Raw genomic sequence first — 21,004 nt, 5'->3', positions numbered from 1 at the left:
AACTAAAGATGCTGTAGGCACTAGAACCCTAAGATGACGTGAAGAATAGGGTGGTCTCTGTGCTACAAGAGCTGGCCGAGCATGTAAGACAGGAGCTCAAGAATTCACAGTTCTTTTCATCTCTCCAGAGCTATTTTACCTCACCATTCCTTATGTTGCTTTTCAGCAGTAGCCTGGCCTAATTCTCTACCTCAAAGAAAAGTTTCAAGGAATAAAGGGATAATGTTTATGAAAAGTGTGAATTGTCTTCTGTAAAGTAACTAGTAACAGAAATCTCTGCTACATTTTTTTTTTATTCTACCTTTTCCTTGAGCAGACTGGATCAAGCCCTCTGCTTTCTGTGCTTTGTACATTGTATATTATTTTACTGTGTAGTCTGTATCTGCATAATCTGAAGTCATTAATGCGGTAACAAATCAAGCTTGTTGGCATTCTTTGAGCTTACCCCAAATATGGACATGTCATTCTCCTCTCTTCCTTCTTATATGGCCTAAATCTGTCTCTTCATTTATCTCAAACTCAAATTAGTCTTCTATTTTATACTGAAAATTAAATATTTTTTATAGATTTTGTAAATATTGCCACATTTTGGATATTATTTTGTATCATGTATGTATTTATATATAATAAAATCTCCAATTTTAATACTTGTAAGATTCCAATATGAATTAATTATTAAAGGCAAAAAGATATAATAACCATACTTCACTGTTTTAAAATAAAAGTGCGATTTCAAGTTCCCTTTTTTCCGCTTGTTGATATAAGAGGATTACATTTACATTAATTAAGAAATACATTACCAAAAGGACTTGAATGTTGTCACTACTTGCTGAGTAGTTTGCTCAGCTTGAGCTTTGGTGACTGTATAGGATTTTGCTGACTTTAAGGCCTGGCCACTCACAGCGTGGTCCATGAATCACCACCTGGGAGCTTATTAAAAATTCAGACTCTCCCCAGACCTACTGAATCAGAATCTGCAGTTTCTCTAGATCCCTGGGTGATTCAGATACACAAGTCAAAAAGCAATGGTCTAAGGCACTACAGTGGTGACTTAAAAGAAATTAGGTAAGATCTTATAAAGTGAACATCCTTCTTCCCCCTTTTGAGAGATGTTCAAGAGGAAATAAGATCAAATATGACCATAAGACATCTTTCTGGGTTTGCCAGTGAGGAAAGGAACGCAGTAATTTAATTTACAAACATACCAGACATTGATTTTATAATTAAGCTATCAGAGTTTAAAATATTATTTAGTGATAATAGTAATTTAATACATTATAATATATTAAGTTTAAATGGATTAAAAAAACTGCTTTAGGAAATAAGTTAAGATCAATATACTAGAAGAACCTTGTTACATGTCTTCCCGCTTCATGACATTGGAAACATGAGTGGTAGGGGTGCTTGCTCAGATAATGGTTACACATGCATTTTTTTTAATTGGTCTCCAAACCATTGGAAATTTATTTCAGCCAAGACTGTCGAAGCCTTCATTATTTGTATGCAAGTGCAGGGAAAACCAGTTTATCCATTTACGATTTAGTGGTCATGAAAATGACCCTCTTCTAGTGAATAAACGCATCAGGCATCTCAGAGGCACTGCAGGCCCCTTTAATGCCCACTATCTAGAACAAGCCCTGGCCAATATTTCATTATCTGGGGAATCTAATTTAATTGAGAAAGTATTCAGAAGGTAATCCATATGATGGGTATAATCTAGATGATCTTAGCCTAAATGTATCCCTTGCTTCTCAATAAAGTACAGTAATTCCAGATACATGTCCCACAGATGCAATGATTTCTTTTCCTTGGTCAGTGCAGAAATATAACTTGTACTTCCTCAAAGTACCTTTACCTGTCTGTCCTTGAAAAAAGCTTCCTTTTGGTTGCCTGATTTTGAATATATAATTCACAAGTTTACAACTCTTCCAATGACTACATTTCAGTTTGCCATCAGGAAACATCTGACAGAATGTTTTTATTTTAAATTCACTGTTGGCCAAGTTAGTAGAGTGGACAGTTCTCTTGTAGAGAACCATTCCAAAGCAAGGAGTACATGCTGCTAACTCAAATCAACAGGCTGTGCCTCTTGTACTTTTCCCTGTATTTCAGGACCATGTACTACTTTATTGTTCATGGCCACAGATCACAAAGTATTACTGGAAAGAAAAGGAATGTACATAGCATCAAATTTCTTCCCATCCCTCACAAAAGGCCAAAACATTTCAATGACTACATTTTCAATAAGATCTATAACTGCCTAAGATAATCCTTTGAAATTTCCTTACTAGAATGAAACATGAGTTTTAGGAGAGTTATGGATTTAGTTGACGGTGGGGTAACAACAAGCAACAGTCATAGTATTTTCAAAAAGTATAACAAATCAGAGAAGATTATACATCAACTGATATTGCCCTAAGTTTTGCCAGTTTTAAAATGACATTTTTTAATTGCAAAGGAATAGGCTTTGCAATTAAATATAGGCCAGTCCATTACCTACATATTCTTCATCTTGGCCATGAGATCTTCCAAGCTTTCACCAGAATCTTCCACTGTTACATCAGGTACAGAATCTTCTTGCTATCAACAAATGAGGGAAACAGTGAAAAAATAACCATATAAAATTCTTGATGCTTAGAAATATATAATCAGTAAGCTTTAACCATGTTCAAGTTTAAAAAGTAAATTTTCTTTATGCCTTCTAATTTTTAGGAGAGACAAAGTCCCTTTCTTTCCACACCAGTGTCTTGATTTACAAGGCAGTAATTTCAATATTCCTGAGATATCTACTGAAGTGGTACTTCTAAATGGTATTGTGGTTAAAACTACCAATTTACAAAAACGTTTTGATGTAATCAAAATCTATTTTACTTGATCCATTAATAAGTGAACATAAATTTTATATTTATGTTTTCAAACAGTTTAAATGTGCTGTGCATATGTTCATATTAGCACTGGATACATCTCTCACACATCTTAATGCCTAAAATAAAATATCTAATACAGGAAATACTGCGTTGGCATTATAAAGTAGGATGAAAATAACAGATAAACATTTTCTCTTATATGATATTTACTTATGATAAATCAGATTTTCAATGTACCTTTTGGGGAACTGTATAGGCCACTGTAATTCCTTCAGGTAAGTCAGGAACTGGACCTGAAGAATTTTTCAGTTCCTCTTCTGAAACCTCAGATACCAACTCAATACCTGTAGAATTAATTTGACCTTTAACAGTTTTTATGGAACTTAATAAGCAATAATAACTCAAAACTTATATAACCTTAATTACAATTAGATTTCCTCCCATAAAAGATGTGCTTTATGCTCCCATTTCAATTTATGAAAGGATTCCTACCCCACTCATTGTCTTCATGTATTATCTCTTCCTCTTCTTGAACAACCTCCTGTTTGGGCAGTGCTGCTACCTTTTTCTGTAGAAATCAAACAGTGTCAAAGTGTTTTTACTCCTCAGTTCTCTGAAGCATTAATCAAGAATTCAGGCAGGCTTTTTATCCTACCAAAAGCAAAAAAGGACTTAGAACAGAATTTTCATTTTTTAAGCACGGTGAATAAATTAAATGTTTAAGAACCCAGAATCCAATTATATTGAAATCCAAATCTAAATAATTTTTTTAAGTTACTATCCTATGCAATATGTTCTCTCACACATTCTGACAGATTGACATATACCTTATATTCTTCCTGCTGTTTCCTGCAATTTCTGTCATCACACTGAGGATTTGGCTTCATGGACATGGTAGGAAAAAAATCTTGCATTGCATTGTATCCGAGGTAAAAACTAACAGTACCAAAATTTAACAGAAACCTAGAAAAACAAACCAAAGTAACTTTAAATAAATAAAAGGAGAAAAGTATTAAAAGTAACTGGATTTTTAAAAAATGATTTTGAAATAGGTAATGATTTTTGTAACAAGCAAGAAAGAAAACAGAAATGTATTATCCTGTTACAGGGCCTGACTCATAAAAGATATTTGTTGAATGAAAGCAGGAAAGAAAAGATTACTTTCATCAACCAAAGAACTCTCATTTTTTTAACTAATAAAGATAAAATGCTGCCAATTAAACTTTGGTATGTCAACAACTTTAAGAAGCATACTGATTTTAGAGAGGCTAAAATGTGGAAGTATATCTTTAAAATCCCTGAGATATACTAAATCTAACTAATTTTTAAAAATCTTTCTATTTAACTTACTATAAAGTTTATAATCGTAAATGTACTGCTCAATAAAATTTTACAAAAATATTCACCCATGTAATCACTACCAGATCAAATCTGATCTCAGATTCTTTTAAGAGGCTTATATTTAGAGGAAAAATCATGTACATAAGATAAACAACAAAAGGAAAAATATTTGCAAATTTATGTTGTTGTTTTTTAATTTTTAAATTTTATTTTTGTTTAAAATATTACAGATGTCCCTTTTTCTGCCCAATGACCCATTCCACCCCGTCCCATCCTCCTCCCCAGTCCCTCTCCCCACCATTGTCCGTATCCTTGGGTTGTGCATATATGCCTATAAATTCTTTGGTTACTCTCTCCCCCTCCACCCACCTGCCCTCCTCCATCCCTCTGACATTCGTCAGTCTCACCTATGCTTCTATGTCATTGGTTTTTTAAATTGATTTTAGAGAGGAAAAGAGAGAAATATCGATTTTGGTTTCATTGGTTTTTTTTAATATTTTTATTTAATGGTTGATTTTTAGAGAGGGAGAAGGAGAGGGAGAGAATCATTGATTTGTTGTTCCACTGATTTATTCATTCATTGGTTACTTCTTGTATGCGCCCTAACTGGGGATCAAACCTGCAACCCTGACATATTAGAATGTTGCTCTAACCAACTGAGCCACTCAGCCAGGTATAAATGTATATTCTTAATATATAGCAAGGAAAAACAAAAAACTGAGCAAAGAATATGAGCAAATAATTCACAGAAAACGGTAAGTGCCCAAATGATCACAAAAAACAAAAGAGATACCCATTTTTCACCTATATTGACCAAGATTAAAGAGTTTTATGTTATCAAAATATATCAAAGGTGTGGGTGAACCAGGTGCTCCTACACTGTGATAGAAATGTACAATCCCTCTGAAAGAGAAATTTAGTAATATCTGTCAAAATAAATTTGCTTAAACCCAGAAATTTCACTCATAAAAATTAAAACTGTACAAAAATCTAGTAGTGCAAAGATATATGACAAGATGTTGTTTGCAGCATTATTAACAAAATGGGTAAGTAGCCTAAATATCCATCAAAAGAGGGCTTATAAATATGACACACCTGTAAGAGAATACTTTATAGCCATAATTTCCCCCCTTTTCAAATCATTCTATGAAATGTTTTGTTTAGATAGGGCCTACTCAAGTTTGTACAAGCTATCTGCCCTTATATAAAACAGCTTTAGACGGTTGCCTTAAAGAGTTCTTATGTATACTTTTTACAATATTTGCTGGTAATGGACACTTCTGATATCAGAGCACCTCCCTATAGCACGCTGCAGTTTGTTCTTATATTGGAGGTTTAGGAACCATAACTAAGTTTATTAGGGTTGTAAAGTGACAAAAAAATGACCTAAGAGGGGGACACCTAAAGGGGTTCTACTTTTAATCGTGAGTTGATTAAAAAACTCTTTGACATTCATTTTAGCTGTAAAGAAACCTTTGTCCTTTTTAGTTATAGTTTAGATCAGCGATTTTCAACCAGTGTGCCACAAGAATTTTTAAAACATGCAATACCTGACTATTTAGTCAGAGGCACTGACCTCTTTTCCCTTAGACTGTCAAACTAAAACACAAAAACAGCCAACACAACAATAGCTGTATGATGTGAATGAATCAAAATTTTACCTAAGTTTTTGTCAGATCAGCAAAAATATATTTTTTGGTGTGCTGCAGAATTTCAGTAATTAGTTTATGTGTGCCATAAGATGAGAAAGGTTGAAAATTCCTGGTTTATATGGTATGGTTACTGGATATTTGTTTTTGGGTAACAAAAATATTACCCTCTTTAATGCTTAATCACATTCATATTATTTTTAGTAAGAGTTAAACAAGATAGTGGAAACAAGTGAGTTTATGCCCAAGGCTCCAACCTTTGGTCAAACTTGCAGAGACTAATATTATTTGGTTAATGAGATGTATATAAAATACACCAGTACCACTGTACCATTTAATAAGAGCTATTCCAAATGCAGAGAGTAACACAAACATGTATGTGTATTAATATATGTAATAGTAATTAATATATAGTTGGGTCTTGAACAACATGGGTTTGAACTGCACAGGGTCCACATATACATGGATTTTTTTTTCAGTGACTATATAGTAGACCCTCTGTATCCCTGGGAATCTGCAGAAGCAGAAGGCCAACTATATATGCATTGTTCTATACCACTTTATATTTGGTATCCATGGGGGTCCTGGAACCAATCCCCAATGGTTACCAAGGGACAATTAGTTAAATTTGGGGGGAGTCAAAAGTTATACATGGGTTTTTTACTTCGTGGGGGTCAGTGCCCCTAACTCCTGCATTGTTCAAGAGTCAACTGTCCATTTAAATTATGTCTGTTGAGATATATTACGTACAAATAAAAAGTATATGCATATTATATACAGTATGTAAAATAAAAAGTATATTTAAAACTAAATTTAAAAAACTAAATTTAAATACTTAGCTGGCAATTCCTATACTTAAAATACTTCATGAAATATATTTATTTTTATCAAAAGCACTTAAGACTTCAGAAAAATTAAACCTTCACTCACTTTAACACATTTTGTACCAAGATCCCAGCAACCACTCCCATAGTGGTAGGAAGACTGGCTGCACAAACACCTTCTCGTTTCAGAGTCTTTTCATCAATATTTGCAGCCACTACAAGTGGTGGGGCACACTACATGAAAAAGAATAAAAGAAAATGTATTGCCAAGAAAGGGAAAAAGTATATGTTCCAAATAGTAGTCCATCATATTCAAAGTGTGTTTTTTTCTTTGAACTGTAATACATTTTCAATGTCCCTAGGAACTCTTGTACTTAACAGTGAAAAATAACCCAAAATGAATTACGCATACCGCAAAACAAGCAGATTCTCCAGGAATTATGAGCTGTATGTGCCCCGAAACTGCATTTTCACTGACCCCAGACTCCATCCATGTTTGTCCAAGTTCATTACAAGCCTTGGTAGAATAGGTAAAAAAACAACAACAAAGAACGTAAAAGAGCAACAAGTAATTTACCATAACTTCTTTTCATGAAAAACTGGGGTTTAAATGTACAACCATTAATTTTTTTAAATTAATTTTCAGAATAAAAAAGGAAAGCCATAAATAATGGAATTCCTTGGCAACTGCCACTCTCTGTTTAAAATAAACTGATAGGTAAGCAGTCAATAGATGTTGAATAAACATCTATTTAATTAAATTGAAGCATAGTTTATTGGATTTCTTATTAATGTAAAACTTCATTTTTCTAAAATTATTTCAGCAAAAAAAGTCACTTGAAAAGCTGAAAACATAATAATTTAAAAAGAATTCAGTTTTATTTTTGAGAAACCACACTTAAAGGCTATTTATATATATTTATACATTTACTGAAAAGCAAAGTAACAAAAGTTAAAACCAAAGTCAACCAAGAATACAGTATTATAAGACAGTCATTTACTTTAAAAATTGTACATCACAAGTATCTGCTATTTTAGTTTCCTCTATTGGCATAAGAGAGAGCAGGATATTGAAACATATGCCATGATAGCAAGGCTAGACAGGTCCCACAGCCATTAGAAAACATTCAAAAGTAGGCTAAGGGAACATTAAAAATAAATAAAACACATTATAAAAAGGTGTAGATGTAGAGCTACTTTTAGGATGGGGAATATATACTGATAGAATATACAGGATAACAGATAAACCCATGAATATAACATTGTACCCAGTAGGAATACTCACTGTATTTATTGCCATTCGAGCTTCAAAATTGTCCACACAGCTAAGAACTAAGTCAACAGGTTTTCCTTCTAATCCACCATTACTAGGCAAAGAAAATAAATTTGAAAAAAATCAAGACACAAAATACATTCTAATTAGACTTTGTTTAGTCACTCATGTACTGTTTCAGTAAATGTTTAAGTATAATTATGATATAGTATTTAATATTAAAGATCCAGTATATACAGGGTATCCCCCAAAAAAGTATATACTCTGTAACAGCTGATAGCTCAATTTTGAAAATGAAATGTATTTTAATAAGCACTGCCTTTACAATTATTCAAAGTGTGCATATACATTTCTTTGGGATACCCTATATAGAGTACTGAGTAACTATTATGAATGTAACATCAATGATACTACAGTACTTCTTACACAACACATACAAGGATGCAAGTAGAAAGTCTGTTTACAAAAGTTACCATTTACCTATCAGCTTTCAGACTTTTATTCAAAAATTAACTGAATATGATTCATTATTTCAGTGGAGTCTCGGCAGACAACCATTTTCAGACAGAAATGTATTCTAGAACACAGAATGAGTAATTGAAGATTCCTTGTTATACCATTATAACAATAGGGGTTTTTGATTTTTTTATTTTGTTGTTAACATTGTATTTTGGACAATATATACTTTTTACTGAGCTCCCAGTATATAAAATAAATAAACTATTAACTATTACACAAAAATTAACTTTTATTTTTTTAAATATGTTTTTATTGATTTCAGAGAGAGGAAGGGAGAGGGTGAGATAGAAACATCAATGAGTCATTGATTGGCTGCCTTCTGCATGCCCCCTACTGGGGATCAAGCTCATAACCTGGGGATGTGCCCTAACAGGTAACAGACCCAAGATCTCCTGGTTCATAGGTCGATGCTCAACCACTGACGCACGCCAGTTGGACAAAATTAACTATATTAAAAACAAAAATATATTTCCATTCTACCAACTCACTGAATTAATCATCAGCACATTTTCTAATAATATTAGTTTGAGCTGGACATTGTGCAAAATATTCATAAATAAAATTTTACCTTATTCTACCCATGAAATGTTGAAAGTTTTCTACTGTGGTTATATTATAGTTGTGTACTTCAAAAAGAACATCAGGATTAATGTTCCTAAGAGACAGAGAAAAAAGATTATAAAAACTACTAGTAGGAATAGTAAGAGAAAGTGGGAAAGAACTAAAGCGCATTTAACAGAGATCCGAGAAACGGAATCCAAGCTATTCAGAGGAAACCCTAAACCCTCTTCTGCCTCCTTGTCTCGCTTCAAGGACCAGGTTCATAATGTGTAGACTACCAGGTTTACGAAAATGCCCCACAGCCTGAGTGCTGGGAATGAAGCCTGCCTGCCTCTGCTGGCCACAGAGCAGCCTAGCAAAGAGCTGCTCTGCTCATGCAGTTCGGTGCAAGTTTGTCTGGGCTCACAAAGAAACTTCTCAGGTTAAGGGTTGGCCATTGCAGCCTTTAGGCCAAAACTCACCTGGCATCTTTCTGTAAGGTCTGTAAGCCAATAATGGCTTTTACATTTTTAAATGGCTGCAGGAAAAAAGTCAAAACAACATTTCATGAAATGTAAAAAATATATGCAATTTTAACTTCAGAGTCCACAAGTAAGTTTAACTGCAGCAGAGCCATGCTCATTCATTTTTATATTGCCTACAGATGCTAATACACTACATAGCTGCCCAGTTAAGCAGTTCCAACGAAGACCGTATGACCCTCCATGCCTAAAATACTTACTATCTAGCCCTATACAGGAGAAGGCTGCCAACCCAGATCCAAGAGGTAAGAGAATTCTTTATGTAAGTGACACCTCCACTTTTATAGAGAAAAATTCAGGTCCGTTTATACATTAGGTTAACTCATACCAAATATACAAGATAAGATTTTACTAAATACGGTCTTAATTGCTATTCCACTTACCTCAAAGTATGTTCTGCTGCTTGAACTTTACTTAATCCTGCTTGATGAGGCTGGAAGAAAAGTCTATTCATATTGGCCAGTTCCACCTTGTCATAGTCAAAGAGTAGTAACTAAAAGGAGAATAGATATTCTGATGAAAAACATAAAGAATGAACAAGTGGGCTTTACATTTGATGGGTTTAACAGTTGGACAGTAATAATAAACTCGTGGCACATATTAACACATTTAATGCTCATATGAGGCAAGTATGTACTTAATATTATCCTCATTTCAGAAATGAGATAACTAGGGCACTTGCTTAAAAGCCACTCAGCTAATTTGTAGAGGAAAGGGGATTCAAATTCAGACATTCTCAATCCAGCATCTGCTCCCTAGCCATAATGCTGCACTGCCTCTCTAAATGATTTGCTAAGAAATTCATGTTCATTCCATTTCATTCCTATTTTTGCTAACAGCCAAGAACCCATTAGATAAATAAAATTTTTCAATAAGATAAAAACAAATGCCATAACTTAAAACTATAGTATAGTGTGACTCCTTTTGTGAATATGACACTACATATACACCCATACCATGGCTAAAGCATTATTCCAAACAGAATTAGAATTACTAACCAATCACTTAATTGTTTCCTGCTATATATTTAGGCATATAGTGTTTACTGCCTAAATATGCCTGACAGTGTTAGGCATGACACATACCCCCCTTTAAATTGGCCAAAAGATCCCATTTCTTATCAGTAAGAACAGGTTGGACCCAAGGATTTCCAAGGTCCCTTCCTTGATCTAAAATTCTGTAACTTTGTAATATAATTCTCAGTATCCTAAATTTAGCAATAAAAACAAAAATGAGATTTTCTTCTTCTCAATCAAAAAACTAAAAAAAAGATAACCCAGTCTATATCAACAACATGTAGGTAATCCTTAAAATCCTTCTAGAAAAGATATCACTTATGCCCCCTATGATAATTTTCTAACCCTAGAGTCTCAAAAATATTATTTAGTTAAGCTCATTCCACATTATTTATTAGATCAGGCCACGCGTTATATTAGTTTTGGCCTCATAGCTGGTTTATGAGTAAGTTGCAGGAAATCCTAAATTTGGGGAAAAGAGGTATGAGTTGTAACTCTGCCACTAATTAGCTTAAATCATGGGTAAGTCACTTTCACTTTTTAAGCCTGTGTCCTCATCTGTAAAATAAAACAGCTGATATGGATCTAGTAATCCAGGGTGTACTGAGGATTCCAGAAACTTTCAGTAATAAGACGTGGGCTCTGGGTATTCAATCCTCCACTTCCCTATTTAAACCCATGAATTAGCTTCTTGTTTACTCATTTTACACATAAGAGAAAGCATTCTGAAACTTACCTATGTAGATCCTTAGCATACAACCTTGAGTGCACACTGGACTCACTTGGCGAGTTTTTAAAAATACAGATGTCTGGGTCCGATTTCCAGAGATTATGATTAACTTATCATGGGGTGCAGTCAGGACATCAGAATTTTTTTTTAAACTTTTCAGGTAATTCTAATTATAGCAGTATTTGATAATCACCGTTCTAAATCCTTGCTACTCAAAATGTGGTCTGGACTAGCAGCATCAGCATCACCTGAGCTTGTTAGAAATACAGGAGCACTTTCCCAACTTTAATGTGCACATGAATCATCTAGTGATCTTGTTAAAATACAGATTCTGATTCAGCATGTCTGGGGCTGGGCTTAGGAGTCTTCATTTCTAAAAAGCATGCAGGTAATGCTGATGCTATTACTTCAGGGACCAGACATTGATTAGCAAGGATCCAGAGATTCTTAAAGTGCTGTTCCTGGAATAATATCAGATTCACCTCGGAAGTTGTTAAAAATTAGAATTCTTAGGTACACCTGAAACCTACAGGATCAAAACCACTGAGGTAGGGCCTGGCAATCTGTGGTTTAATAAGTCTTCGAAGGGATTCTGATGCACACTCAAACCGGAAAATCATGGATTTCCATGATCTGTACTATCCTTGGTAAGTCAGCCAGAGGTACTTACATCAGCTATAAGCAACTGTTGGTTGGCTTTTATAAGCCTCTTCGAGGACTTTTAAATTGTTAATAAACATTTTTAGTATTTTGGTGTTGTATTTTCTACATTGATAAATAAGTGCCAACTTTGAAACTACTTTCTTTTCTTAATTTGGCACATGGAGTGAAGTAACATTAAAAAATACTGAAACTTAATGGGAATATGCATGCTTTATCAAAATGACAAATTAAAGGATATATATTTGTGGAAAGCTTATGTATTCAACCACTATATATCTAACATCATGGACTCAAGCTTTATAAGTCTAAGACTGGTAGACTGATACCTGGTATAAGGTTACTTCTCCTTCCTATCCACAATCTAAACCAATTTTAGAAAAAAAGTAATATATATATGTGTATGTGTGTGTACATATATATGAGTTAAAAAATATATGGAGCATTCTCCAGTTCAATTTCAAACACTTAAGTCCAAACTGCTTATATATTACCACAAATAAAGAAGCTCCTGAACACAATTAGGTAGTCCTTGTTTAATTAGCAATAATATTAGCTTCTGTTTCGGTGGGGTTATGTCTTAACCCTCTCAGGTAGAAAGAACAATCTGAATAACTACACTACAAATCAATAAACCATTAGTAATGAGGGGAGAAAACATTCTAATTTGTACCTGCTTTACTCCAGAAGTGAGTAGTTCTCTACATAATAGGCAAAGAGAAATGTTTTTACCTTACCAATGCCACATCTTGTCAGCATTTCAGCAGTCACACTACCAACTCCACCAACACCTACTACTGCTACAGCAAAGGTACGGATTTTCTGTAAAATGCAAAATTATGTATGTCTCGGTTAAAAAGTCTCCATCAAAAATCATTTTAATTTATTGAAACCATCTTCAAAAACTTGGAAAGGTTTATCATACCTCATAATCGCTTACAATTCCCATTCGTTTCAATGCCATCAGGCGGCTTAAAACAAAAGGAAAAAAAAGTTTTAAAGGTTACAATCTTAGTGACATAGGTAAACATACATCACAGAAAATAGATACCAAAAGTCAATCATTACTAATTCTTTAAAAGAGGAGAAATCTTTCAGCTGGATTTTACCAGATGAAATTAAATCACTGGGGCAGCTTTAAAACCACTAATGCCCAACTCTGGAGCCCTTACCCTTCAGCACTGCGCTATACTAGGCCTGCTGAATTTGCTGAATTAACAACCCTTCCTAGGAAACAAAGAAAGGAAAAGGGGACCGAACTGGTAAAACCCAGTGGCTTTAGAGCTAATCAAGCTCTCCCCACCCCATCCCCAATTGAAAGCCTTCATGAAACTCGAAGCTTATGTTTAGCAGGTTTTATATCTGATGTCATCTTCTGAAAGTTGTTACTATCGGTTTTATGAGGCCGACTAATAGAGTAGGGGCGGTAGGAAACCGGGTACGTGTCCTGGGCAGGCGCAGGAGCAGTCCCATATGGCTGGTTCCCTTGTTTGCTTTTTGTTGTTGTTTCTTTAAGAGAAAGAACATCTTTTAACCAGTACTATAGCCCGGCTTTACCCGTTTGGGAACAGGACCCCCAGAACGAGAAAAGGAAGGTGGGGGGCCGCGTGAGCCGGACCTGGGGGAGCGCCTCACTCCTGGCCCCAGGGAACCGGGCACCTCGCCTCCCACGCCCGCCTCCGGCCCGCGGTCACCTGTAGGGGTTGGAGTCCACCACCTCCGAGCTCATCTTCTCGATGCGGGCCCGGCAGCCTCCTCCGTCGCCGCCCCCCGGGGCCCGCCGACTTCTTTCTTGGGCCAGTTCCCGCTCCAGCTCCTCCACCCGCTGCTGCAGCCGCTCCACAGACTCGGCCATGGCTGGGACTCCGGCCGCCAACGCTCCCAGCCCGGGCCGTCGCCGCCGCCGCCGCCCCACGTTGACAGGCTGCTGGGCCCGTAAGGAGTATATAAGGTGGCACCTAGCGGCCCTCCCAGCCCGGAACCCTGAGGGGGCGCTGCCGGCGCCTCACGGATGGACACGTCTCCGCCGCTCCCGCGGGCCGCCCCAGCGCTTCCGCGGTGCCGCTTCCGGTTGCGGTTACCACTCCCCCTCTCAGGAAAAAAAAACCCACAAACCAAAACAAAACTACCCAAACCCACTCCTTCTAGCTGCCTCCTAGTCGAGTCCTGAGAGACCAGGCCGCAGCACAGCGGGGGTCCTAAGCGGGCGGTCGGCCGGCGACGTTGCCTTTTCAACCCCGCGGCTCGGAGAAACGCCAGGACCTTTTATTTCTGGGTTGGAGGTCCGGACGGGCCCTTTTCTGAAGAGGACCCGATAGATCTTCCGCCTGCGGGCGCAGCACTTTCAGAGGTAGCAGAGGCCTCTGCGTTCTTATTTGCCGGGAGTGACTAAGGCGTCTTTGCTGTCTGTAAAATTGACGTCTCGAATTCCGAGGCTGGCTGCTCATTTAAAATCCTAACCCGCAAGAGGTTCTTTGAACATTTGCCTACGGGGGCCGAAATCACCAGGATTCAGCTCCGCAGTGTAGCTCAGCAACGGTGCCTCCACGTGTGGGATTGGCTGGAGCCGGGCTTCGAGCCGCCTACGGGCCTTGCCCCCTGGCTTTAAAGTGACCAGTCCCGGCGCAGCGAGTGTCTTCGGATCCCGTCTCTGCGGTCATGACGACCCTCGCCTCGGGCGAGCCGGACGCGGCCGAAGTGCTGCCGCTGCACAAGTTTGACTGCAGGTCCCTGGAGGCCTACCTCAACCAGCACTTGCCTGGCTTTGGGGCCGAACCCGAGGCCAAGCTGACAGTTGCCCAGTACAGGTATCGACGCCAGCCTTCTCCTCCAGTGGAAGCAAGTCTGTGCATGGCGCTTTTCTTCCTTTGGCCCTGGGTCGGTTCCCAATCCCCCCGCCCCAGTTTCTTTTCCTGTAATGACTCATTGTGCAAGCGGGAGCTGGCGTCACCCGCGCCTTGCCTTCCATTCGGGGTGTTTGCAGTTTGAGGGCAATAATGGAAGCGATCATAGTCATGATTCCAACGATCTGAAGGAGTTTTTGTTAAAGGATACAATTACGTATCTCGAGGATTCCCTGAGGCTTGGAAGCTCTGTGGGATATACAGAGGCCTTTTCAGCTTTCGTTTTATAACCATTAGATCTTTTTTTTTCCCCTGAGAGGCGTAATTCCTTTATAATTGGCCATATTCTCGGAGGCAGAGTTAATGGTACCAGCTGAGGGATTCGAATTCTGTCACTAGATCTTCCACTTGGCAAATCACAACAGCACTTCGGGCTTTAGTTCTTTTTGAAGTGAGGGGGTGGAACTGAAAGATGATCCTGAGAATACTGTTCCCTACCTTGAATCTGGATCCACTGTTTCATACCTTGAAATGTGTTTATAATAGAAAACACATTTTATCTTCTCTCCCTCTCCCCCTCCCCCTCCCCCTCCCCCTCCTCTCTCCCTCCCCCCCCCCCCCCCTCTCTCTGTCGTCTCCAGAGAGGTAGGGAAACAGCCCTGGCTTCCAGAAAATTAGATCAGCCACTTACTGACTGGGAATTTAAATGTCACATAAGCTCTCTGAGAACTAGTTTCCTAATCTGTGAAAACTGTTCTCTGAGTGATCCTGATAGTTAAATGAAGTCCTATAGGTGAAAGGCCTTAAACGTTGCAACAGAACCATATGCCAGTGGCGTTTATCACTGGCATTTATATTCCTGATTTCAGTGAAAATAAAAATTGTGACAAAGAACATGGATAGAAGAAAGTTTTGAGGTATGGAATTAAAAGGCACCTGGTCCCAAAAGGCAATGGAGGTTGAAGGGGAAGGTGGAATAAAAAACAGCTGAGATTTTTAGTCTAGAAGTTTTGTGTTGTAACAAACTAAAACAGATCAAAGTTCAAATTTCAACTACTCCGTTTGCTGTGGGAACCTGGACAGTGATTTAACCCTTTTGAGCACTGAGTCCTCCTTTGGCAAAATGGAAATAGTAATATTTTTATCTCCTAGAGTTGTTGGAGCATTATCTAACTGAAAGGTACTTAATTCTGAATTAGGTTGAATGTTAAATAAACCAGGATTTTGCTTGATAAATGGAATAAATTTACGGTGTGAATAGTACAGGCATACCTCGTTTTATTGCACTTAGCTTTATTTCACTTCACAGATGTGTTTTTTACAAACTGAAGGCAAGACCTTCCAACAGCAAAAAGATTACGACTCACATTATTGCTATACTCACTTCATTGCAGTGGTCTGGAACCAAATCCACAATATCTCTGAGGTTTGCCTATGTAGTATATGGATGGAACTATCCCACAGAAAAGACACATTTCTTTCCAGGACACATGAAAAAGTTAATGAAAATTGAAGACATTTAGGCCACAAAGGAAGTTTCAAAAATTCTAAAGTGTCAATCTTAAAAAAAAATTCAAAATATAAATGCCAAAAGTTTAGAAATCAACTGAAGAAAGACAGCTATCAAATACATGTTTAGAAACTAATTAATTCATGGATTTAAAAAGCCAATAATCTACAGAAAATAAGAAAGTTTATCAAAGCTCAGTATGCAAAAACCAATTGCATTTCTGTATTTTAGCAACAGTTAATGTAATCTTCAAAAAGGCATAATTAATAAGAGCATCAAAAACATAAATAGCCTAAATATTAATCTAATAAAATATGTGTGAGACCTTTGCAGAGAAAAATCATAAAACTTTATTAGAATCTTAAAAATAAATAGATGCCAGTTTCTGAAAAGAAAAATTCAATAGTAAATTCTCTTTTTCCCCAACTGATGTATAGATTCACTACAATGACAATAAAAAAATCTTAATTTTTTTCTGTATTTTGAGAAATTACCCCTAAATTTTATGTGCAAGAGCAAAGGGCTAACAACAGCAAAGAAATTACCCCTAAATTTTATGTGCAAGAGCAAAGGGCTAACAACAGCAAAAACACTCCAAAGGAGGAAAAGTAGGAAATTTTAATTAAGAAGCCATGATATTAACACAGAAATAGACCAATAAAATCATAAAGTCCACAAAAAAGACCCACATATTTACAAAATTTTGATATATCACAGTGTCTGGCATCAAGAATCAGTGTGTATAGGGTGGACTTTTCAATAAGTTATATAGGTATAATTGTTATCTGTATGAAAACAATGAAATTAGACCCTTTCATTACCTCACAAAGCTCCAGGTGAGTTAGCATTAAAGGCAAAACTAAAACCCTTTGGAAGACATATAGGAGATTATCTTTGATAATTATCTTTGATAGAGAAGAAAATCTTTAAAAAGCACAACCATAAAGGAAATGATTGATATGTTTTCAGTGAAAGACTCCTTAAAGAATGTGAAATTTAAAAAAATGTTTGCAATGTATACATATAGTGGATAAAAGATTAATAATCAGAATGTAGGAAAAATTCCAATACCCAACAGAAAAATGGTTAAAAGACTTGAAGATACTCAAGGTCATTGCACTGTAGTAATCAGTGAAAGGCAAATTGAAACAATGAGATACTATTTCACACCTCCATATAGCCTTTTTTTAAAATATGACAATTTCAGACAAGTGGTCAGGATATGGAGCAACAGGGACTCATATCCACAGTTGGTGAAAATGTGAATTAGCATAGGAAAATAATTTGGCATGATCTTGTAAAGATGAAGATGGAAAGATAAACATGCCCCATGAAATAGCAATTCTATTCTTAGGTATATACTCTTGAGAAATTATTGTACTAGAATATCAGGAGATAATCTACAAAAATGTTCATTGCATTGTTTGTAATAGTAAAAATACAGGAAATGACACAATGTTCATCAGCAGAATGGATGAATAAATCGTAGCATATTTATACGACGGAATATCATACAGCAGTGAAAATTATTCAGCTGCAGATATATACAACAACAGAATAAAAAAAATGAACAAATAAGCAGTATATTGTTTAAGGACATAAACTTCAAGGGAAAGACAAATTTAAAAATTAGAACAGTAGGTACTCTAAGGGGAGGCGCACACAGGGCTTCAGAGGAATGGTCATTTTCTTACAGTGGGTAGTGGGAACACTGGTGTTTGCTGTGTTATCATTCTTTATGCTTTGCACATTTTGTAAGTACTCTTTTTTTTATCTATGCAAAATTTATTTTTAGAATTTTCAAAAATTAAATCACATTGGAAATAAAAATAGTTAGATGATTCTTATCATATTGATGTCATCAGTGGGTTCCAGACCATATGGAGGCCTGACACATGGAGTTGTGAAATGTAGCCAGTGCTGTGTTCACAGTGTTGGTGGTGATTTTCCCAAGGTGGGCTTCTCCCCCATCTTCCTCTGTTTTGTCTTTGTTAGAACCATGGTAGATCCCTAGTCAGAGGAGAAGCTTCTAATTTGGTGGGTTTCAGTTGTTGTTGTTTTTTGGTTTTTTTTAAGATAAATTTTGTTACATAAAATTAAAAATTTAATTATGTAAGTGTATAATTTAGTGGCTTTTTAAAGTATATCTTCAAAGTTTTGCAACCATCACCACTCTACATATATTCCAGAGCATTTTCATCATCCCCAAAAGAAACCCTTACCTTCCAATTCCCATCCACTAGCAGCCACCAATCTACTTTCTGTCACTATGGATTTACATATTCTGGGTATTTCATAAAAATGGAATTATATAATATGTGGCCTTTTGTGAGTGGCTTTTTTTTTTCACTTAACATGTTTTCAAAGTCTGTCCATATTGTAGCATGTATCAGAACTTCATTCCCTTTATGGCTGAGTAATATTTCATTGTATGGCTATACCACATTTTGTTTGTCCATTCATTTGTTGATGGACATTTCAGTTTTTTCCATTTTTGTCTGTTGAGAATAGTGCTGCTCTGAGCATTCTTGTACAGGTTTTTATGTGAACATGTTTCAGTTCTCTTAATATACAGGGGTGGACAAATATAGGTTTACAGTTGCAAGTACATGAAATGCAGAGTTTATTCTTGTATTATTTATTCTTATATTAGATATTTTTTTATATGAACAGCTGTAAACCTACTTTTGCCCAAAGTTATATACATAGGAATGGAATTACTGGGTTGTATGGTGACTTCCATGAGAAGCTTTTAATTTTCCTGTTATATTTCACCTGGGTCATTTACCATCATGAAAGGCCAGTGCTTCATAAAAGACTGCATCATCAAAAATGCGTTCAATCAGATGTTTGGCATAAAAAAATGTTTTCACAAGTTTCATTACACCTTGACTCTCTGAAGCATCATGGATAAATTGTCCCATGTCAAGATAAAAAACATAGCTTGAAGTGGTCCCATTTCCTGACCATTGGTAATGATCCCCACTTTCTTATGCTAAAAGGCACCCACACAGGATTAGATGATGCCAAGATCACTGCTCTTTGATTGTTGGGAAGGATGGTCTGGCTTGTCAGAGAAAGATGCTGCTGAGTTCAGTCTGACCTCTTGTTCTTTGTAGATGGACTCTGGAGGCCTAGGGAGAAACTTCTAAAACTATATTTTTTTCACTTTCCTCTATTACCTGTTACCTCAGGGACTGATTCTTCTATTTGTTTAGTTTAAGGCCTCTCTCTTTCATGCTGTTGTGTTCTATAAAAGTTGGGTGATTTTCAACTGCTCATATTGTAAATGAAGGTGCAGATTGGATGGTTTGGGTGTGGTACCTAGAGTGTATTTCCTTAGTCTCTGTGAGAATTTCTGTTCAGCTTGTGTGGAAAGCCAGCACCCTGGTGTCTGTGAGTTACCTGAACAGTTATCCACTAGTTACTTCATTAGTCCAGTTATCCACTCTAGCACTTATCAGAATTCCCAATGTGGAGAGCTGTGCTTGGGTGCTAACCTTGGTGATGCATGTGGCGTTATCTCTCCAATGGCAGATGAAGGGACACTAACCCAGCTGTTCCAGCATCCTTTCATTTTCTGACTGATCACCTACAGCCATTCTTCTCCCGGCCTTTCTTTACTTAGATCTGGGCATTGGACACTTCTGACTCATGATTTGCCGGCCGTAAGGTCCTGTCTTCTACCTATGTGGGTCATAGACTCTCCAGCTGCCACTGTGTTGCCATCTGCTTTTTATCATCCAAAAACTCATCTTCTAAACTTCTGGTAGCACCACTCTTGGCTTTCCAACATTGAAATGGATGTATTTTCATTTTGTGTTTCTTCTGACATTTCAGCAGGAGTTGGGGATGAAGGAAAATATATCTTTGTAATTGACATTTTCTTTTCTCTTATCTAGGTCAGGACAGTCCAATCCAACCTTTTATCTCCAGAAGGGCTTTCAAAAATATGTACTCAGAAAAAAACCACCTGGTTCACTTCTCCCTAAAGCACATAAGGTATGGTATACAAATGCTATAATACATTCCCTATTGACAAATAAATGCATTTTATACACACAAAAACAATTTAAATTGCTTTTAAAAGTCATCTCATGATCATTAATAATAGAAAATGAATTTTATTTCTTAGATAAAAATTTCACTTGAATTATATTTCCTGTTTTTATTTTGAAAAAGGACTTGAAGCTGAAATTTAGTCTATCTTTAGAGTCTTAATCTTGGACAACACCCAGTCCTCTTGTGGATTTTATTCCTTCCTGTATAATTGACCAGAAATATAGTCATCTAGTGAATATTTTCAGTGCTGCTCATTTATAGATGTTTTGTACTTTGGTTGTATATTTAAATTACGTTTTTAAAAGCACATTATATCTTATAACAATATCTGTTCATAGAATTATTCTAAAATATTTTCTATAACAATCCCCTGATCTTTGATGATAAAAAGAAATATTTAAATAATCATTTTATAGTATTCTCTAAATACTAGCCTTAGTGAGAATTATAAAAGATTTTTTAAATTGAGTCTTTCTGTTTTCAGAAAACATTATCTGTGAATTTTTAGAGAAGAAAATAGCAAAAGATAGAAATCAAAGTCCTGGAGAACATTAATATTTATAATTAGACTATTATTATAATCATGTGTAACAGGTGCTTCCCAGGCCCAGCTTCTTCCCAGTCCATT

The 21,004-nt window shown here is 36.4% G+C and overlaps 2 protein-coding genes across 3 annotated transcripts in view; one reads left to right on the top strand and one right to left on the bottom strand.

Annotated features, from left to right (window-relative positions):
- Positions 1–2,455: 2,455 nt before the first annotated feature.
- UBA5 (ubiquitin like modifier activating enzyme 5) lies at positions 2,456–13,831 on the bottom strand. 2 transcript variants are annotated; one of them, XM_016224354.2, is made up of 12 exons: positions 13,656–13,831; positions 12,887–12,932; positions 12,694–12,783; positions 9,939–10,048; positions 9,042–9,128; positions 7,967–8,048; positions 7,094–7,198; positions 6,788–6,915; positions 3,695–3,830; positions 3,360–3,435; positions 3,105–3,211; positions 2,456–2,580 (listed from the first exon to the last, which is right to left on the bottom strand). In XM_016224354.2, the coding sequence occupies exons 1-12, from the start codon at positions 13,814–13,816 to the stop codon at positions 2,497–2,499; spliced, it is 1,212 nt and encodes a 403-aa protein (XP_016079840.1). In that variant the 5' UTR covers positions 13,817–13,831; the 3' UTR covers positions 2,456–2,496. The 2 variants fall into 2 exon arrangements, with proteins under 2 accessions (XP_016079840.1, XP_016079841.1); XM_016224355.2 differs by lacking the exons at positions 12,887–12,932; positions 13,656–13,831 and having other exon boundaries at positions 12,699–12,779.
- A 279-nt stretch (positions 13,832–14,110) lies between these two features.
- The window catches only part of ACAD11 (acyl-CoA dehydrogenase family member 11), a 56,100-nt gene continuing 49,206 nt past the window's right edge, over positions 14,111–21,004 (top strand). Inside the window, exons 1-2 of the mRNA XM_016224365.2 lie at positions 14,111–14,768; positions 20,217–20,316. Of these exons, the coding sequence (XP_016079851.2) occupies positions 14,620–14,768; positions 20,217–20,316 (249 nt within the window). The 5' untranslated portion in view covers positions 14,111–14,619. The remainder of the gene's footprint in view (positions 14,769–20,216; positions 20,317–21,004) is intronic.

Source organism: Miniopterus natalensis, chromosome 15 (genome assembly GCF_054644295.1).
Source record: "Miniopterus natalensis isolate mMinNat1 chromosome 15, mMinNat1.hap1, whole genome shotgun sequence".
Taxonomy (NCBI): Eukaryota; Metazoa; Chordata; class Mammalia; order Chiroptera; family Miniopteridae; genus Miniopterus; species Miniopterus natalensis.
This window is presented reverse-complemented; position numbering and strand designations above follow the sequence as displayed.